The 16,598-nt window shown below is 37.3% G+C and overlaps 2 protein-coding genes across 4 annotated transcripts in view; both read left to right on the top strand.

Annotated features, from left to right (window-relative positions):
• The window catches only part of RBBP7 (RB binding protein 7, chromatin remodeling factor), a 436,269-nt gene that overhangs the window by 90,545 nt on the left and 329,126 nt on the right, over positions 1 to 16,598 (top strand). The gene's annotated exons all lie outside the window — the stretch shown is intronic.
• The window catches only part of CTPS2 (CTP synthase 2), a 62,462-nt gene that overhangs the window by 28,147 nt on the left and 17,717 nt on the right, over positions 1 to 16,598 (top strand). For all 3 annotated transcript variants that reach the window (XM_050331916.1, XM_050331915.1, XM_050331917.1), the window contains exon 14: positions 16,134 to 16,230. In XM_050331916.1, coding sequence (XP_050187873.1) covers positions 16,134 to 16,230 — 97 coding nt within the window. The remainder of the gene's footprint in view (positions 1 to 16,133; positions 16,231 to 16,598) is intronic.

The following is a 16,598-nucleotide window of genomic DNA, read 5'->3' as shown; positions in this document are numbered from 1 at the left end:
TTTCAGTGTTGCCAATTGGGTTCTTACTGTCAGGGTAGGAGGAGACAAAGGACTGACTGAGAGAAAAGGAACATCCAGTGAACAAACTTTCTGAAAAAAATCAAATAGTTATGGGTGAGAAGTTCAGCAAACTGCACTACAGTGAATGTAGAGAACCTGGCATTGCTTTCAGGGATGGAACTGTTAGATGGAAGTTGGGGATGAGTTGTAAAATCCTTTATGTGTCACCAGTGATGCTTTCTTTATATTAAAATTGCCATTGTTTGTAAAACCTCTAGTGGTGACGTGTAAAAGAGTTGTCTCATCTCACAAATTACACTTGAACTATATGGGTTGTCCTGACAAGAGTCTCTTGCAGGCCCTCCCTTGTGACATATACCTAATGGGATGTTGGAGGTGTCTCCCTAAACAGGACTGGGTGCGACTGCTGCAGGGATGAATGATTTAATAAGATGCATTGTTTGTAGTCAGCTTTAAATTGGTAATGTGTTATTCATTGTAGCTATATGTGTCAGCTGTTGCTGCCATACAGGCACATCTGGCAGACAAACTATTATTTTGCTGAAATTCCCTGTGATGTAGATATTCTTTATTACACAAGATAGTTTTGAGGGAGAATGTGTTTCAGTGAGAGGTTTTATCCTTCCGCTTTGTGAACCTTGACTCGTACAGCAGTGCAATACAGTTGTTACTGCTGCAGCTGAAATTTTCAGCTGATATAATTGCTAAAACCCTAAAACCTTTTGTTCCATACTAAACTCGGATTTGTTTTTTGAAATTCTTAAAGTGATCAAAAGTGTGTAAATCTCCATTCTGGCAAAGCATATATGGATTTATGGAGAAAGGTCTTTTGTTGAGTTTCAGGTGGGGCAAAGGAAGTGTTAGTAAGGTAATGTTGTGCAAGGGGCACTAGCAAGTTTGTTGTGTCTCTGGTGATACTAAGTCTTGTCTCAGCTGTCCTTTGACCCTAGAGATGCCTGGACTCTCTAGAGTATCTAAGACCCTTTCTTCATCCTGAAAACAAAATCTGTGAGGAGAGATGGTATTGAGTGTGTAGTTCATCTTCAGAGCATTTTTTGTGCTCTCAATGATGCAACCTGATGGACTGTTCAAAAGAGATCTAGAGGTGCATCTAATAAACCACATGGGCACATGATTTAGGAAATACATGGCACTGAGATGCCTAAATCTCACAGTGGGAATATACCAGTAAGAAACTCCTTTGCTCAGCTTTTTTCTTACCTAGAAATAGCTATAATATCTTTTCACGCAAATCCAGGACTACTGTCTGTCAATGTAATAATCCTAGTAGTGAATCAGGAATGACATACCTGGTTGTCTCGATCCTGGAAGGACCTAATCCATTATGTATTCTTACAGTTTATTTAATATGATTTGATGTGCAGGGGCCTGATACAGTATGAGTTAGTGATGCTCTCTTTTAAAGCAAGCCTACAGCTTGAGATGGTATGGTATCAGGATACTCCTGATTCTCTTTGTGAGCATGTGAGAAAAGTAGGGAATCCTGGGTTCTGGCTTCTCTGTCTGAAACAATTTTGCCTTTTATATTAAACAGCAAGAGCTGGGAGAATGAGTATTCTGATGTTTTGACCACATGGACCAGCATGCACTCTTCTGTGGGTGTCTTGGTACACTGGGTAGGGATAGTGGGCCTTCAGCACAGTTTGCCTCCAAATCAGGCACCGAGGTCTTTTATCAGAATTGTGCTGCAGTGACCCTTTAGGTCACTCTGAACCTGCTGTAGCTGTGCTGACCTTGCTGCTGAAGTGGAAGGGAATTACTGAGACAATACTGAACTAAAGGTTCTTGTGTTAGATAATGACCACCTGCATTCCTGCAAGAACAGGTAAGTTTGGAGAAAACAGCACCAACCATGAGAGGTGCTCTTAAGGAGAAAGAAATGGAGGTCATTTTGCAAGGCTTCTTTGGTAGCAACCTCTGAATCTCTCTGTTCAATTTCTTTACTTTCCACACTGTGTAGATGGGTCAGCCTTGATGGCCTGGTCAGACTCAGCACACAAAATGGGGAGGCAGAGAAATAAACCGCATAATGGTAAGAACCTTGGAGCCCTCTCTGATTCAGAGAAAGACGTGCTTATACGTACCATTTGAGCTCCAGAAGTTACTAATTCTGTCAGAAGTCTGAAAGTGAGCCATGCCATGTAAAGTCAGATTATTAGTGGTATTCTGGGGAGTGTTTCATTATCAGTGTGAAACATAACAAAAATTATGATGCAGAGTAATGGCTCTACCTTTGTTATAGAAATTTCCTCATCTGTTAGCATTTTGATATGTCATTATGTAGATATAATAGATGTTTGCTAAATTATTTCCAAAGGAAGACTGATTTCAGTTCTCTCTGATATGAGAATTTGGGACAATGGAAGCAAAAGGCTGCTAAAGAAGTCTCCCCCATCTTCTCTTTTGACCAAGTCAGGAGTTAATGTGGAACATGAGGGAAAACCAAAGATGAAATCAGAGGGAACTAATGACGCTTATGAGAGGAGTGGCTGTTGTCTAACTAACATTATAGACCAATCAATTGTCTATTTTATAAGTGGCTATAGCTTATTGAAAGAAACTAACTTATTGTAACTTAACAAAAATTGTAGTCCAGAAAGGATATTTCTTGTGTACATAGCTTAATTTTAGATTTTCTCATTAACTACTTTGATTACTAAATCAGAGCCACATTAGAATAAGTTCAATAAGTAACAGCAGCAGTAGTTTGGAAGTTCTCAGTTTACACAAATGCATCAAATAAGTAATTTATAAATATCTGTAAAACAGAACTTTGAAGAAGTAAATTTGCATTTTGTTGTAAACTGAAATTAACAAGTTATCCATGTCAGTCATAACTCACGTCTCAATTGTGCTAGTGAGGAAACCAACTATCATTTAAGTTGAATTTACTTTGGAGCCAGTTTCACCTACTTTAAGTTAGTGACTAGTTTCCTTTCAAAACAAAAGGACTTTGCTTTTTTGGTTTTGTGGGTTTTTTTGTTTGGGTTTTTTTGTGTTTTTTTTTTCCTTTGGTTTTTGATGTGGTTTTGTGGGTTTTTTATTTGTTTGCTTTCTGTTTTGTTTTTGTGGTTTTTTTCCTCTGTAATAGATGGGAGTTCACAGCTAAGTTGTAACAAATCAGAGCTTTAAAAAAATTTCTTAGGATTCAGAATCAAGAGTAGAGAGAATTTTATATGAAGGTTTTTAAGTATCTCTAGCTTGTAAGTATGTGCACCAAATTGTATGTGAAGCTCAGCCTTAAGGCTAGTATCAGCTTAGAGCAGACCTGTGTAACCCCAAGATACCTGTGCGTGCTCCGTGTCCTTTGGGTGTTAGAACTGTCAAAACATTAGAAAAGGAGAAACAGTGGATTTCCTCTGAGACATTACTAAAGTTGATTTTTCTCACCACTCTCTGTGGTCACCTTCTATTGTCCATCAGGTCCTGGTATTAAAAAGCCCTGATATCTAGCTATGAAGAATCTGGAATTATACATTTGAAAATAATGAAAATATGCGTATGAAAACACTTGGTGATTATTGCATTGCAGGTAAAAGATAATTTAGATGTAATTAGTGGTGGCTTCCATTTAGACTATCATTTGGCCTGGTTAATTAGAGAGAGCCTGTGCAGGAATCAGAGATGTAATAACTTACCATGAAACTGTTAACATTGGTCTTCATTGATGAGAAGGAAGGCCAACAGTTGCCCAAGAGTCTTGGAAAAATACCAAAGCCTCAGTATTGCTCAATCTGTAAACTGAAAAATTAGTTTTGACAAATCACAGCAGCCATACAGTGTCTGCAAATAACACAGATCAGCGACTGGTGCTTTCTTGCACAGCTTGACTTTGTACAAAACTGTTTTGTCTTGTGGCAAAAAAATATTCTAATCTTTCTCAGAATAATCCATTTTAAGCAGAGATAATCAGAGTACTTACAAGGTTTGTGTTGTCTTGCTGTTTCTCTTGCTGTGAATGTGGAATTGTAAGTGATACTGTAGAGAAATTATATGAATTCTCCAACACCAAATAAATTGCAATTTTTGAATTCAGTGTCATTAGCACCATTATGTGGTGAATATATTTATATTATCACCTTCTCACCCAATTTAACTCATTTTTACCTGTATTTTCTGCGCTGAAACTTAAGTAATGAGACATTTAATTGTCTCTGTCTTCTTGGAGGCATTAGAGAGCCAGTACTTAAGCAAACAACTGAAAAAGTTTCTAATAATTCTTTTGGCAGTGAATTTATTTTCTTCCATCACATCTTTGCAAAGTCACAAAACCTGAAGTTCAAGTGACAAGTAGCATGGAGGGGAGCTTTATTTGAGATGAGATGTTGGAGATGGGGTGGAGGAGGAAGAGGAGTTTAACCAGTGGAAGGAATCCACATCTGATTCCTGAATGTCCCTGCATCAGACAGATAGACTGAGACCTCCATTTCATGTTCATGTTCTTATTCTGTTAGGTTGTAAGTTTTCTCCCATAGGAGAAAGCAGACAGTTCCTGATTGGGCAGTGTCCCGGGAGGTCATCTGCCCATTCCAATTATGTACTTAATAGTTATCTGAAAAGCTATGTATCCCCCCCCCCTTTTTCTCTGTCAATCCCTGCTAATTGTCCAATACTTTATCCAAGTTTTGCATACCTTTCCCCTATTCTAGAACCTTCCTTATCTGCCCTATGAAAACCTTCCATTTTGTAAAATAAATCAGATCGGCTCAAACTGAGATCACCTTCCGCTGCTTGTCTCTTGTCTGGTGCTTGGGTGTGGCTGGGGTTAGCCCCCAGGGCCAGACAGGTAGCCCCCCTGCCAGGCTTGGCAGGGGAAACTACAACTCAGTTACAAGGACCCGCTGGTCTGAGTCTTCCCTGAACCCCACAAACCGTGACAGTTAGGAATTAAGAGGATAGAATCCTTCTTTTCTCTTATAACTCAAATTGAGCTGATGAAATATATCTGTGAACAAAGGACACCTGTGGTTAGATCACAGGTTGGCAATGTGTGTGGTGTTCTCCAGTGCGTATTAGGGTATTATCTTTACTTTAGAAGAACACACTGGGTCAGACGACAGCTCCATCTAGGCCAAAGGCCCATTTGGCCCATCGCCTGTCTCACCCTTTACAAAATCTGTGTTGGCAATGTCCCAACCCGTTATAGCTGCCCAGGTGACCCCTACTTCTACATTTCTGTTAAAGGATCTGCTGGGTTGCCTGGCATGGGCATCAGGTGTTTCAGACTATAGATCTCTGTATCTCCCCTGAGGCATTTGCCATTTGGGCATCTGTGGGTGACAAGGCTGATGAGAGGTTATTCACCACAGGTACTAGACCAGCTATTTCACCCTTCAGTTCCTTCGAAATTGAATGAGTACCATCCGTTTCCAGTGATTTCTTACTGTCTATTTTGTCTATTTGTTATGTAACCACTTCTTTTAACACTTCACTTCAAAATGGGAGCATCAGAGTTTCCCCAGAAGAAAGACTTCAGCTTGGGAATGTCTTTCAAATTCCTTGACAGTACACGCAAGCAGAATGCTCATTTTTTTATGCCATTGTCATATTTTCTTTGAGTACAAGTTTTATTTTATTTTTTTAGTCCTGATAATTGATTATCTTTATAATCCTAGATTGTTCTCCTTAAATGAAAACAAATGAAAATAATTGACTCTCAATTAATGATGCCTTTTAGAAGTTGCTTCTCAAATATTTTGGGAGTGGGGGATAATGATTTGATATTTATATATTTAACTTTAAATATTTGTGTTTCTTTACCTTCACTTGGGCATAGATTTAGTTTTTCTGAAGGATCCCTTCTTGCTGATAATAACCTGCTCCTTTTTTTCTCTCTTAAGGTTTTCTTAATAAAGAAGGATTTTTCTAAATAGAGTTGCATGTTACGTTTTCAAAAAGATTTTGACTTTTCCTGTACTTGCATAAGGAATTTCGTGTAACTTACTTGTAAATCAAATAAGGATATTTATGCTATATACAAAACATATTTCTGGATGAAGTGGACGTAGGTGAGTATCTGTCTGTATCTGGTTTAACAAGCAGAGAACATTTAATGGAGGACTCTATGCCCAAGTCTGCCTTGGTAATGCTGCAATATATTTTAGTGGTGTGTTACTTCAGAGTGAACTAGGGATGGTCTGGGGTTGTATATATAGTGTTGACAAAGAATGGATGTGGAAGGGACATTCAAAAAACTGGTTTTGTGCAAGCCTGTTGTACACATTAAAGCAGAACAGCACTCTTACCTCATGGCTTAGATGAACATTTCAAGCTTAGATGAACATGTTTTGGTGTGATTCTCCAGCTGGAATGTATTTGTCTCTGTATGTGCTCTTGTCCCTACAGAGAGGAACACTCAACTGGTTCTCTTAAATTACCTATCTGAAAGTTACCTGGCTGAAGTTATGTGGGGTGATAACTCGGAAGCACTACTGTAATTCTGATTAATGAAACAAAATAAATTTGGAAGGGGGCTGTCCAGATCACTTAATGCTGTGATTATATCACTGAATATTAACACCTCCAAAACGCCTCCTCCCACCCACCAGCCTCAAAAAAGCACCCACACAAATAAGCAGAAATTGTGTATTAAAAAAAAATTTAAAAATTAGGGCACATAAAATAGATTGCCTGTTGACTGGTTTCTGCACAATTCAGATTACTGCAGTTCATATATTGAAAACTACATGAAATCACGTCCAATATTATGACAGTAATTTCCATAGAAGTTTCTCCTACCTCTAGAAATGATCAAGTTGCATTAAAGCACTGGCCATGTTGTGAGCTCACCTGGGAATGCATGGTTTCTGTATCATTAAATGCCTTCTTCCTAAAGTGTAGGAACAAGATTAGATGTCTCAAAGTCCTGGTTCTGCTTGCTTAAACAAATTGTATAATCTACCTTATTTTTTCTCATATCAAATAGAGGTAATGAAACACTTGCATTTTTGAAGTGGCTTGATACCTGCAAAGAAAGGTCTGTGCAGAAGCTAAGGGCTTCCACCCTTTTCATAAAAGCTTTATAGAGACCCAGAAGTGAGCACTGGAATTGAACATGCTCTTAAAAGTGCATGGGCAAGAAAAAATGATGAATTCAAATCATTTGCATAGTTGTATTGGAGGGTATATTTAATTAGATGTGAGTGGCCTGTTCATTATGTTGTGAACTATTAATTTTTATTAAAAATAAAGGGAAAACTACTAGCTAAAGTTTTATTTTTAATAAATACTCTGCCCCCATCAAATTAATGTAATGGAAGAAAAATAATGTGAAGAAGAAAAATACAGACTGTTCCCCAACTTTTTATTAATGAGATTTTCTGTTTTCTGAAGTCTGTATTAATTTGCCTCCCATCCTTGACTTGTATGTGATAATAAGATGTTTCGTATTGGGGAATCAGGCACTGAACAAGAGAACTGCATTTACAATGGATTTGACTGTGACTCACTGTAGACATGTGCTTTTTAACTAAAAATTATTTCTCATAGCCTCTGACTTTTTGTTCTGCCATTGCGACAAACAATTAGAGATGCAGGTGAAGGATAAAAATGATTTTTGTATGGGCACCACGGATTACTTTTCCTTTGCGAGGCTGTAGCTGCTCTGTGTTGCTCTGTACGAGATGTTGCAGTTGTGCCAGTTGTGTGTTGTATGCCACTGTGCTGGGTGGTGACACAGCCTAGAACTTCTGCTGTGTGGCAATATCTTTTGGTTGCTTGGTAAACATTTGTAGCATTTGAGTGGATCACTGTATTATCTATTGAATTCATCTGTACCTGGCCACCCACACTTTTCACAGCAGGTGTCTGAAATTCTGCTGGGTGTGTCCAGCTGATGTCATGCTAATTAAATGACTCCTTGACATGTGGTAGTGTAAAGTTGATGATTCTATAGATGTTACTTTCTTAGAAACAGTATTGGTAAAATATTTCCTGTAGGCTTTCACCATCTTGTTGCTAAATAAGAAGTGATCTGAAGATCCATTTCTCCTCCTCTCTGACCTTTTTGCTAATGGTTCTCCATATGCACCCACACATTCTCTCTGCTTTCTTTCTACTTCCTCATGTGTAGCTCTTCCTATTGGTTTATCTTTTAAACGTGTGTACCATGTTCATCCCTAAAAATGAGTATGTAGGTTTGCAGCTCTGGTTTTATGATCAGTTAGCAAAGAACTGCACAGGTGTGTGTGTACTGTCGTGCTAACTCTGGACCTCATCCATGAATCCTGGTGCTGCTCCCTGGTGCCGCATGGGGGGAGGAAATGATCAGTGTGTGGGCTCTGTTGATGGAGGTAGCATGGGCGCAACTGGGCAAGCCAGTTGTCTTTTTAAACGCTGTCTGAACTTGACCCCTGATACCTTATAAACACAGTTAAGGAAAGAAAATTCCAAAGAATTCTTGTAATTTGATGTTGAAGGGGATAGAGTTAATTTGCGGGGGGGGAGTATCACAAGAAGTGCAGAATTAAATTATGATCTGGACATAATTAGGTTTTTGGAGGAGGCAGAACAGACAAAGTGAAACAGAAATTATCCTTCTCAGAAGCAAAGACAATGTGGTTTCTCTGTGAAATTTAAAAAAAAAAGGATTGTAGGCTATAAGTATTGTACCAGAATTAAGGTTCTTCCAGCCAAGATGATCTTTGGCCAGCTGAAGCTTCTCGAAGCAGGAAACTATTTAATGTAATGTAGAACATGTGACTCAAAGCATCTGTGAAATGGCAGGCAGAGGTGATCAAGGTAATTAATCTCTTCTGCGGTATTAATATAAATCATTTTGGTTTTCTGAAGCTGATGTGTACTGGATTGGATAGATAGTAATGAAGATGCCAACCTAGTTTTTTGCAAGATAATCTAAGTGGTCAGAGTTGTATGTAACATTGTAATTGTCATCCTGTGCTCTCATTTGTTATTGTCATTGTTTATTCTGATATAGTTTACAATAGGAAACCATAGGATTTAGGAAATCTTAGAATTAGAAGTCAGTGCCTCAATTACCCTTATATGATATTTGGTACTTGCTTTAGTTCTTCCAGTCCTCCAGCTGGAATGAGAAGTGTTTTGATGTGTGTGTGGCAGAGAGGAGAATGACTCATGGAAGTTATCTCCACTGCTGCGGTTGAATTCATGGGGGAAAGAAAATCCCATTACTTCTTGCTGGAGAGCTTTCTAGATGTCCATTCTGTATGCCCGTGGAGATATCCAGCATTCAGATTGTTCTTTGTAATTTAGGAAAAGTTACAGGCATGAAAGATCAGATAGGCCATGATACTTTTATTGTCTTATGCATGCCATGGAAGACAAGAGTAGTAATTAGCATTACAGTGATTGTGCCAGAGGCTTTCTGCCTAGAAATTCCCTGATATAGTATGTCTGTTCTCCTCTTAGTCCATAAGATTAACATTACTAGAATGCCTCAAATGAAGTAGTAAATGAAGTGGGGGGACTACTAAGTAATGCAGTGGTCAATTTCATTTCATTTGGTAGCCTTGTTCAGTGGAATAAGTAGTAGAGGTGAGGGAGCTGGCATGACATTTAAACAGGACTTTAGCTAAACCAGAAGCTTTCAAAGAGGAAGAGAGGAGGAGGACAATACAAAGATGCATGTGAAATATTTCAAGATATTTGCATGGTGGATACGAATCTCTATTTAAACAGTAAAGCTAATCCTGCTTGCCTTCCAAAACCAGGCAAAAATGAGAACAAAGAAAAGAATGAGGTGGAAGTAGGAAGATGCATGACCATACTGTAAATTAGTATGAGAATTACTCTAGCCTACATTATTTACATTTCTTCATTATCTACATCTCTTTTCATTTCTACAAAGTTACAGCTTAAATGTAAAAGAAGAGTTGAAAAGATAATAGACTTGTGCCTCAGAACAGATTGCTTCAATTAAAGGTTACAGTGGTTGGCGTGAGCTGGTTGCTTTTGTATGGTTTTTCAGAGTGGATTTGTCTGAGTTTCTTGTTAAAAGAATCAAATTGGCACAAGATTTTGGCACTAGCTGTAGAGCAACATTTACTTTCACAACTGTGTGCAGTTGTCTACAACTTTAGTGGCATTTTTTTTCAAGGATACACAACCTGCAAAATACCTTGTAACCACTTAACATGCTTGCTCAGCAGTATCTTTAAAATATTTCAGGGTATTTTCTCACTACTTTGTCTTTCTTTGGGATCATGGATTGTATTATGTGTTTTTGTTCTTCGAAGTTAAGAGTTAAACACTAGGGAACTTTTTTTCTAAGTGTATAATTTTTCCTTCTATTCCGCTGATTTTTATAAAGTGTTCACCTATGAGAGATACCCATGTAGCCCAGCTAATAGAAAATTCTCTTTTTAATGTAGAAATGCCAGATTTTAAATTCTGGTTTTCATTTCAAACCATTGTAGTTTATGGTCTGCCCCTGATCTTTGGGCATAACATACAGCATGATATCCTAATTGGATTGACTGGTACTGGGCTACTTCTTACATATCTGTAGCAGAGAAATCCTTATGGAGCTAAAATCCTTTATTTCTGTTTCATTTGTTTACTCTAGATTCTAAATAAGGCATTTTATTGTGTCAGTATCAACCAACGTGATTGTATTTTTTGGTCCTTGAGTTTAAAACCTCAATTTAATGAAATCTTAATCAGATATACAGTAACTAAAACTAGTTGGTGAAATCATCTGTGTGGAAGAAAGAAGGATTTCTCCTAGCTACAGATGTGCTGATCTTTCTGAAATTCAGTTACAGTCATTAATTATAATGTGAGCTGGACCAGTCCAAAACCTGAGAATACTCTTCCACTTTCTTTTTAGTTATTCAAGTCTGTGGCAAATCCTACCCTTCATGGCATAGCGTGACTGGCACTCCAGTATATTTCTGTAGCCAGCACTGTCTTATCCTGTTCCTTTTGCTAACACTAGCAGTCTGAAACTTTCTACTTGATTAAGTCTTCAAGTTGATTCTGGAACGTGTGTTTGGAATAACTAGAATGAGTTCTTAAAATACTGTTAAGTAATATCTGTATGGACTTTGTATATCAACATCTCCATTAACATCCTAAGTTCACTGCACTATACGTATGAGTGAACAAGCACTGGTTAGAAAAGGATGTCACATCCTTTATGACTTTTTCTGGAGAAAATGCTGCAAAACATTCTGTACCAGAAATTCTGCTTATTCAGGCAAAACCCTTCTTAGAGAACTTAAGACTTGAATGAAATAAATGCTGTAGGGCAGTTACTTTTATTTTAGTTACAGTTATTTTAGTTCTAAAATAGGAAACAATAAATATCTGGAAGAGAGAGTCGCCCAGATTGGAAAGTAGTTGACAGTAGTATGCTATGAGATTTTAAGCGTTTAAGAAATTTAAACTAGTGTTTGCTGGAATGTTTGGATACTGTGCTGTAGTTTAATGAAGATAGTAGAGGACAGAACTTTTCAAGCTAGTTACTCATATCAATATGTAACTGCACGAATCAGCTACTAATGATTTCTTCTTTGGTCTTATACATGATGGTGGTCATCTTTTTAAAAACAAACATTACTTCAGTCAGAGTAATGGAGCTCTGAGTAGTCTGAAATCTGTAAGTGGTTTTGTGAGAACTGGTTTAGTCCTAGAGGGCTGAATGCTTTAAATAGCTGAACATAGATGGGGTTTGCTTGGAACTAGGATATCTTTGAGGGAAAAGGGAGCAAGGGATTCAGACAGATGTAATCCTTGCACCCTCTTTCAGTAATTGAAAATGTTAAAACCTGTTTTATTAATAAACAGGGAAAGTGTGCCTTTTTGGTTTACTTGCCAAGTTGGAAGTTTTGGTACTACTCTTACTGTTGCATCTGTCAACATTTTCTTTAAAATGTTTGTACTATTGTTTCTAAAATGTTAGTATAAACATCCTATTTGTAAGTGTCTGGGTCTGTTTACTGATAAACCTGTGATTGATCAAATATAACAAGTACTGACTAATCCTGCAGAGAAATGATGGAAAAGCCCATAAAAGAGTAAGTTCCTTAAGTTTGGGCCGAGTCCTTGACAGTTTATATTGCTGGATTTTTTTTTCATAGTCATGTTCAGCAGGAGTTAGTATTCATCAGTACCTGTCTCTGTATTCCCTGCTCCTGTCAACTTTTCCTCTGCACATCTCTTATGTGCCATGTATCTTAGAGCCTCTGTTCAGTGTTCAATTAATCTTTAGGGTTGTGGCGTCTCCTGATGCTTTGATCAGAACTTACATGTGTAGCAATTTATTTCAGCAGTCACAAATCTTTTGCTCACCAGTCAAGGGTAAAAAGAAAAACCCTCATAAAAACATGTTTTCAAAGCTGTCTTACCAATGAGTTGTTCAAATCAAGTAATGCTCCCCTCCTTCCCCAACTCCCCAAAAAAGGAAGCCTGCAAACAAAACCCAACCAGACACCCCCTACTCCCCACCTTCCTGCTGCCAAGGTAACCACGGTAGATGTATTTCTCAAAATGGCATTGCAGGACATGAGGCAAAACAAAGATAAAATGTAATGGTCGTGGAATGATTACTGAAATGGTAGATGTGGGGCTTTCAGGGCCTTGGTTGCTCTATGTTGAGTGTCAGGGCTTGAAAGGTTTTCTCATTAGCTTTTATACGTTTTCTAACAACAATGAAACAATCCAAGCAGTAGATTTCTGAAAGAAGATTGCTGTTTATGGGTAGTTAAAGTCACTATTCATCAGTAACATGATTTAATACTGATCAGACTGTTTCATATTTAGAATGTGCTTTGTGTTATGTTACAATAATTCATTATTTATTTCGTGTTGGCTGTCTGGTGTAATACATGATATCTGTAAAATCCCTGTAGTGTTGGCAGTTTTCAAAGAATAGTAAGAATAATGCATAATAAGAGCAGATTTATTCTGTGTCAGGAAGCATAAATGCTTTGAAGAATCTAATCAGTCGCACAGTTGTTCAAAATGACCACCACTTGAGAGTTCATGTTTTCCTGATCAAAGAAATTCTGTAAAATATGGCAAAAATTTTCATTCATACGAGTTACCTTTGGTTTTCATACTGTTCTTGGGCTGCAGAGCAGCAGTGCCACTTTGGTGTCAAAAACTTCTTGCACAGACTTTGTTGCAGTGAAATTCGTGTAATATACAAACATTGAGGGATGTGCTGTGATAGTTGAAGTTCATCCAAGCCACAGACTGTATCAAAAATCAAGATCCAGAGTCACAGTAACTCTGAGGTATTATTTCATAAGTAGCTCTTTTCCTCACCTGACTACAACAATTATTATTTCAAGCCTTGTCTATTTCTTACCAGCATAAATCTAACAATTTAGGGGAAGATGAAGAGATGAAAACACAGACAGTTGATATTGAAACTCATCTGAATCTTCCCTGAAAATCCATTTCTCCAGTGGAATTTTTGTGGGGCTTGTAGCGTCATATCAGGTTCTGACCCAAAGGGTGACAAAAGCCCTCAGCAGAGCAGATGCAACTGTGTTCATTCCAGGCCGTTATCTAGAGCTTTAGTGGGACTCATGTGAATCCAGTCTTTGGGTTTTGCCCACTGAAAGAAGGAAGAGCTGAGAGTACGGCCATAACCTGTTTAAACTGATGTGCTCTATTTAATGAACAGGAAACTATGTATTTGTTAATTGATGTTTCTGAATGCATTTAGGTGCAGTAAACTAGTGAAATCTGCTAAGAACTGCTTAGACAGGTCCACTTCATTTGGAGCCAGAGTTTTGATTGAGGAGTTTTAAGACCTGAGCAATGTCCTTCAAGAAGTTACTGTCCCATTCACTTTACTGTATCACCATGTTTCTGTTTATGGCATTACACTCTGAAGTGTTTTGATAGAATATCTTAGTATAGCAAATACTAAAAGGTGAAAATAGTGACTTTTTTTTCTTCTTTTTTTTTTTTTTCCTGAGCAAGAGAAGGGGTGAACCCCAAACAGCCGGGTATTACCATGATGCAGTTAGCAAAATTAGACCAAAATATCATGCCCCAAATTCTTAGGAATTAAAATCTAAAACTGATGGTAGAGGACAGCATTTAGCTGCTTGATACACTTTTGAGAATGAAAGAATGTCTAATCTTGACATTAGCCTCCAAACTTAAGAAAACCCAAACTAACAAAGAAAGAAACCCACCTCATTGCTTTTCTTGTCAACTGCAAATACTCATTAAACAACCCTTAAAGTGAAAATTTTGTAATTGGAAGAGAAGAATATACTTGAAATACTCAATCAATAGCTGGTTTTTGCCGCTTCCTCTTCTTTTAACAAGAGCCAATAGCACATCTTTGAGGTTATCTGTAGTATGGGTGTAGGTAAGTAAATAACACCTCAAGGAAAACTTGTGTTTGATTTCAGAGGGTGTTTGACATATACACACAGTCTGATGTATACATCCTTACTGCTTCTGATATCTGTGGTTTTTTTGTGGCCACTACTTCAGGAAAAAAAGCAAAAATAAAGGGAAGGAGATAAAATCAGTTGATCTAATATTTTTTTAAAGTAATAAGGACTCAATGAATGCTCGTTTTATTTTTTGAATTCGTGGGGGGTTTTTGTCGCTTGTCGCTTCATAGTCCTCATTTTTGTGATCTGAGAGATAATTAGAGGGTTTGTAATATCCCACTGGTCTGATCACAACTCATGCTCATGACATTTTATAATGAGTGTATAGCTTATAAATAACATTTTGAAGGTATAAGGTTATACAGAGATAATTATACAGCTGAAATGCATTGGCACAAGGCCAAAGGCTAAGCACTTTCCACCATCCCTCCTAAATTGAATAACTTCACTTTATGAAGTGTATCATCAGAAATTGTTTTCATTACTCTCAGAGGGCAAATTAAGGTTAATAAAAATCCAATTCCAGATTACCCATATATGTGAATATTTGTATTTGCAGAACCTTTCTTTGTCAATTACATTCCTCACTGACTGTGTATATGTGTGTCGTAGTTTTACAACAGTGTGAATACAAATATGTAGGTCAAAGTTTCTGCTCACATTTCTACAGTTTTGAACTGTTTTAGCTCTCTGAGACAGACCTCCTCTAAACTTGATTGTGAGACCCTGCAAGATTTTTTCAAACTGAGCAAAACTAAGCACACTCCTTCTACGAAGCTGTGGTTGCTCAAATGCCCTGAATCCCACCATCCCGAGTGTCACTTGACCCACATAGCATCCATTCAACCCATCTGCTTTGGTCCTCAAACCCAGTATTGGTATAGTCTCTTCTTTAAATGTTGTGTTAAGTGGCATAGTCTTCATACAAAGTATTTTGTGATTTATTTAGCAATCTGAGAAACCCTTTAGTAGAGACGAATTGAGGGATAGGCTTTTCCATTTCACTTTGATAAATCAGTTACATATGTAATCTGAATTAGCGTATTGGACTCACCTTTTCATACTCTGCTTTTACAAAATTATAGTCTTACAAGTGTCTTCTCTTCACTCTGCTATTACATGCTCTCCTCTTCTTCCCACTTTCCAAAAAAGAGGTCACCTTCTCATTGGATAAGACAACTGTTTCTGGCTCTTAGCATAAGAAAGAACATTGTGTATAAAGAACAATATAAGAAATGGCTGAGTATACAGAAGTATTTACCCAGGATAATCTTTCAGCCTCTAACACTGTGTGTTTGAGGGACTTAGTTTTTCAGAAATGATGTCTTTATCAGTTGGTGGATATTTCTGGTCTATGAATTTGAGTTTTTAAAAATCTATGTACTTTCATAGCACAAAGAATAGCTTTGGGCAGAATTATCCTATTGCTAACATTTTGGTATATTTTTTAAAAGAAAGGTATTTTTTTCCACACCAAAATTAAATTAAGAGATTAGTAAATTGTTTTTGTTGATTTTTCCATTAAATGAAAAAGTCTTTCACTAATTAGTTAATATCCTCAGTCTATTACAGTGCCAATATTGAAGAACAAAGCATTAGAAAAAACAAAGAGAATTAATAATTGGGAATACTTGTTGGGAAAATATATGAAGTTGCCTTTTACAAATCTCTGCAACCTGTTAGGCAGTTGTGGTTTGGCAGTTTTTTATTTTTTGAATGAAACTATGTCTAAACAACTCTTCTCTACAGGTTATTGATATGCCAGAACACAATCCTGGAGATATGGGTGGAACAATGAGACTGGGGAAGAGGAGGACTGTTTTCAAAACAGAAAATTCTGTTTTAAGTAAGTAATTTTTCAACTCTTGTGACTTACTCTTTAGATTGGAGCTCTGTAACATGGAAAAGCAAAAATGCGGAAGCACATTTTGTTAAAGGACTATAAGGTCAAGCAAGCTTTTGGGTGACAGCTTCCCTGAGTTCATTCACTCTGATCCTATTCCCATATACATTTACTGAGGACTAAAATGTAGAAAAGAAATTAAGAGACATTCGTAATTCCCAGTGAAACTGTCAGTTAGAGTCCAATGCTTTAAATAAACAATGAGGAGAATGTTGAGATAACTGAAATACATTTCATAGTAGTTTAATTCATTGTATTTTTGGGAAGATCAGAGTGCTTTCTTCCTATTTTCTTAATGAACTGATAAGATG

This window comes from Myiozetetes cayanensis, unplaced genomic scaffold, assembly GCF_022539395.1.
Source record: "Myiozetetes cayanensis isolate MyiCay16 unplaced genomic scaffold, myiCay2020 scf5-8, whole genome shotgun sequence".
Taxonomy (NCBI): domain Eukaryota; kingdom Metazoa; phylum Chordata; class Aves; order Passeriformes; family Tyrannidae; genus Myiozetetes; species Myiozetetes cayanensis.
Note: the sequence above shows the minus strand (reverse complement) of the source record. Positions and strands in the feature narration are given on the sequence as shown.